Source organism: Babesia bigemina, scaffold Bbigscaff_57297, assembly GCF_000981445.1.
Source record: "Babesia bigemina genome assembly Bbig001, scaffold Bbigscaff_57297".
Classification (NCBI taxonomy): domain Eukaryota; phylum Apicomplexa; class Aconoidasida; order Piroplasmida; family Babesiidae; genus Babesia; species Babesia bigemina.
The window spans coordinates 1-4,350 of NW_012236984.1; the positions used below are offsets into that span (position 1 = coordinate 1).

At 45.9% G+C, this 4,350-nt stretch overlaps 1 protein-coding gene across 1 annotated transcript; it reads left to right on the plus strand.

Annotated features, from left to right (window-relative positions):
• Positions 1–2,845: 2,845 nt before the first annotated feature.
• Positions 2,846–4,350, plus strand: BBBOND_0000810 (hypothetical protein, conserved; the record flags this gene model as incomplete). Its single annotated transcript, XM_012914926.1, has 1 exon — positions 2,846–4,350. A coding segment is annotated over one exon (1,505 nt), but the record flags the coding sequence as incomplete, so codon positions are not given.

Genomic DNA, 4,350 nt, shown 5'->3' on the forward strand with positions numbered 1-4,350 from the left:
GCAAAAACTGCAAAACCAGTTGCACTGTCTACCCAAAAACAACATGACCAACTCTGCAAAACTATAGCTAGATGCCCTTCAGTCGACCAACATTGTATAAGTACGGGTTCGTATTAAATAGCTTGACGAACCTGAGCGGTGCGGAGTATATTGAAACAAAGCGTACTTGTGGAGACTTATGCAAAACATTAGAGAGAGTGCTCAACAAGAAAGAATCAGCTGAAGCACCGCTTGCAACCTTGATATACAGAACAATTCCAAATTTCTTATGGGAAATACGTAAACCATTCTCCTACCTTGTCCTAGCCCTCTGGCTCCTCTCTCTCCTGTACCTCCTCCACATCATGGTCATCCGCCTAGACCTGCTCCACATCAAATCGCATCTACATAGTCCCTCATCGCATCGTATTTCTGCTCAATCACTACTTGCTGCTGCACGTGTTAACAAACTGGGCAGGGTGTTTTACCTGCAACCGTAATCGTACTCACGTGTCTACTATCTACACTCACCTAGCATATCACCTACTCACCTAACCAATGAATTGTAATTTTATCTGTTGTATCACTCATTAATCGTTGTATGTGATTGTGTAATAGTTAACTAATGTGCTGACCAATGTGGTGACCAATGTGATGACCAATATGCTGACCAAGCACCTGACCTAAGTGCTGACCAAGGTGCTGACCAAAGGCATGCCCAAAGTGGTGACCAAAGGCATGACCAAAGTACTGACCAAAGGCATGACCAAAGTGGTGACCAAAGGCATGACCAAGGTGCTGACCAATGCCATGACCAAGTTGATGGTCACGGCAGCGATGACATGGTTACGGCAGCGATGACATGGTCACGGCAGCGATGACATGGTGACCTAAGTGGTGATTATTATCCACTCCACATCGCCCCTTAACCCACTCCACATCGCCCCTTTATCCACTCTCCATCGCCCCTTTATCCACTCTCCATCGCCCCTTTACCCACTCTACATCGCCCCTTAATCCACTCTACATCGCCCCTTAATCCACTCTACATCGCACCTTTACCCACTCTACATCGCTCCTTAACCCACTCTACATCGCCCCTAACCCACTCTACATCGCCCCTTTATCCACTCTACATCGCCCCTCTATCCACTCCACATCGCCCCTTATCCACTCTACATCGCCCCTTATCCACTCTACATCGCCCCTTAATCCACCCTACATCGCTCCCTAACCCACTCCACATCGCTCCCTAACCCACTCTACATCGCCCCTAATCCACTCTTCATCGCTCCCTAATCCACCCTACATCGCTCCCTAACCCACTCCACATCGCTCCCTAACCCACTCTACATCGCCCCTAATCCACTCTTCATCGCTCCCTAATCCACTCTACATCGCCCCTTTATCCACTCTACATCGCCCCTTATCCACTCTACACCGCTCCCTAACGCACTCTACATCGCCCCTTAACCTCCTCTACATCGCCCCTTTATCCACTCCTCATCGCTCCTCTATCCACTCTACATCGCTCCTTAACCCACTCTACATCGCTCCTTAACCCACTCTACATCGCTCCTTTACCCACTCTACATCGCTCCTTTGTCCACTCTACATCGCTCCCTAACCCACTCCACATCGCCCCTTTATCCACTCCACATCGCCCCTTAACCCACTCTACATCGCCCCTTTATCCACTCTACATCGCTCCTTAACCCACTCTACATCGCTCCCTAACCCACTCCACATCGCCCCTTTACCCACTCTACATCGCCCCTTTACCCACTCCACATCGCCCCTTTACCCACTCTACATCGCCCCTTTACCCACTCTACATCGCCCCTTTACTCACTCTACATCGCCCCTTTACCCACTCTTCATCGCCCCTTTACCCACTCTTCATCGCTCCCTTATCCACTCTACATCACCCCTTATCCACTCTTCATCGCTCCCTAACCCACTCTACATCGCTCCTTAACCCACTCCACATCGCTCCTTAACCCACTCTACATCGCTCCCTAACCCACTCTACATCGCCCCTTTATCCACTCTACATCGCTCCCTAATCCACCCTACATCGCTCCCTAACCCACTCTACATCGCTCCCTAACCCACTCCACATCGCCCCTTAACCCACTCTACATCGCCCCTTTACCCACTCTACATCGCTCCCTAATCCACTCTACATCCTTCGAATTACTTCGCCATATTACCGCTATGACCTTCTTACACCATTATAATAACTTGTGCCTTGTCACCCTTTACTTCCCTTCTGACTGAGTCCATCGACTGGTTGATCCAGGTTAGGCACGGAAATGGTGATGGTAAGGGTCTTACCAAGTTGTCTCAAGCTTTGAAAAAGTTGATTGAGGAGGCTATAAAAAAAGCCGAAACTAGTCTTAGTGACCGCTATTCCAAGCTTATTTGCACTGGAAAAGAGCCATATATACCCTCTTCTACCTCCGCTTCAGGAAGCGTTGCCTCCTACTGTCAGTCTCAGGAGACTGCAATTCAAAAAGCTAATGAACAACTTAAAACTCTAGAATCTAATAATCCTAATGACTCTAAAAAGCAAATTGATGAACTAAACGCTAAAATAAAAAAAGCCGAAGCCTCTAAAAATGACTGTGCTAAGACCCATTACCTCCCTGAGGAGGAGAGAGATAAGGGATTGGATGAAGTGAGGCAGCAGAGAGAAATTGTTAAGAAACTCACTGAATTTAAAGATACTTTAACTAATAATAATGATATTTTAACGCATTTATGTGACGGCCTCGAAAAGTTTCTCGGCTTCAACTCTGAGTCCAAAGGCTACACTGGCCAGGGGATTGTGTACTCTGACCTGGATAGGCTGTGTGACGGGGTGATGGGATTTTTGAGTGGTGTTCTCGGTAACATCAAAGAGCATTTAGGGCAGCATAAAGATACTTTAAATGATGCAATTGACATTCTTAACACCAATAAACACCTTGGTAAAAAAGGTTTTAATGCTGCGATTGGAGAGGTGGTTGAAGGGGTGAGAAAGTACAATGGTTTTCTCAAGATATCAAACGAGAGAGTCAGTGATCCCATTCAAGCATTATTAACGTATCTGAAGACTGAAAATAACGGTGAGTTCATTACACGTTTTAATGACATTCAGGTTGACAAGGTTTCCGATGACACCAAGCAAGCTGACCCCGAGGTGACCAAGGCCGACAACTTAGTGACACAGTGTCTCGCAAAGGCCGATGAATTTAACGGCAAATTAGACTTTAGTGTACCTAAAAATATAAAAACACAGAACGCAATTAATGATCTTAATCATAAATTACGTGAGAGAGTGCATAGTGTTCGTGAGACAGTTAAGTACGAGACCGACAGGTTGACTGCGTTGTCCAGGAAGGAAAAGGAGAATTACGAGGCAATTGTGAAGATGGTTAATAAGCTAGCGGGTGTTCAGTCATGCTTCAAGAGCGAGATTACTCAGCGGGTAGAAGGACTTTTTAAGAAGCTGAAGGAAGATGTTCAGAAAATTAAGGAGAAGCTGGAAGCCATCTATAAAGAATTGGAGCGTGGTGTCTCGGCATTGGACACATGGGCCTGGGAGGCGGATGGATTTGTTAGTGACGTGATGATGAAGGTTGAAAAAATACTAGAGGAAGTCGTCAATCCAGCAGAAAGAAAAAAATCGATTAATTATGCAGCTGAATATATAAAAGGGCAGGCCATGAGTATGCAGGAGGCCGGAGATGCAGCAAAAAACGCTGCTCAGGAGAATGTTTCAACGGCGCTGACGCAGGTGAAAGCGATGAACGACGCGCTGAAAATGGATTTGTATACAGTCAAGCAAGAAATCCAGAAAGCAATTTTGAAGCATGTGAAAGAGGAGATTCAGACGCCGTATGAAAAGTTGGAAGGGAAAGTGAAACAAGATTTGACGACTTTGAAGGATAAAATTGAGATTCAATTGAGTCCTATAGTGGAGACTTCCAGAAACTTCTCAGCGCAATTGGCTGCGACAAAAATCGCCATTGATAGCGCCATGAAAAAAGTACATGATGACATGGGAAAACTGCAGGAACTTAAGGAATTTGAGAAGATAAAAAATAGCAAAAACAGCGGTGTTGCAGCGCCTTTGCTGAAAGCAATAGGCGACAGCACGGATCCTTTTACTCCTATTACAGCTTACTTTGGCAATCTCAACTCTAAAGTCATTAAAAAACTGAGGGAAGCAATGGAGGGGATTGCGAAAGGAATTGCCATGCTTGGTAGTCCCAATAAGGACATTTCAGATAGCGCTATTAAGGATCTCAAAAGTAAGCTTCATGGACTCGAAAGCATCGAAAGTGAAGTACCGGAAATCAGTGCCATTGAGCAACTCCATGGTAT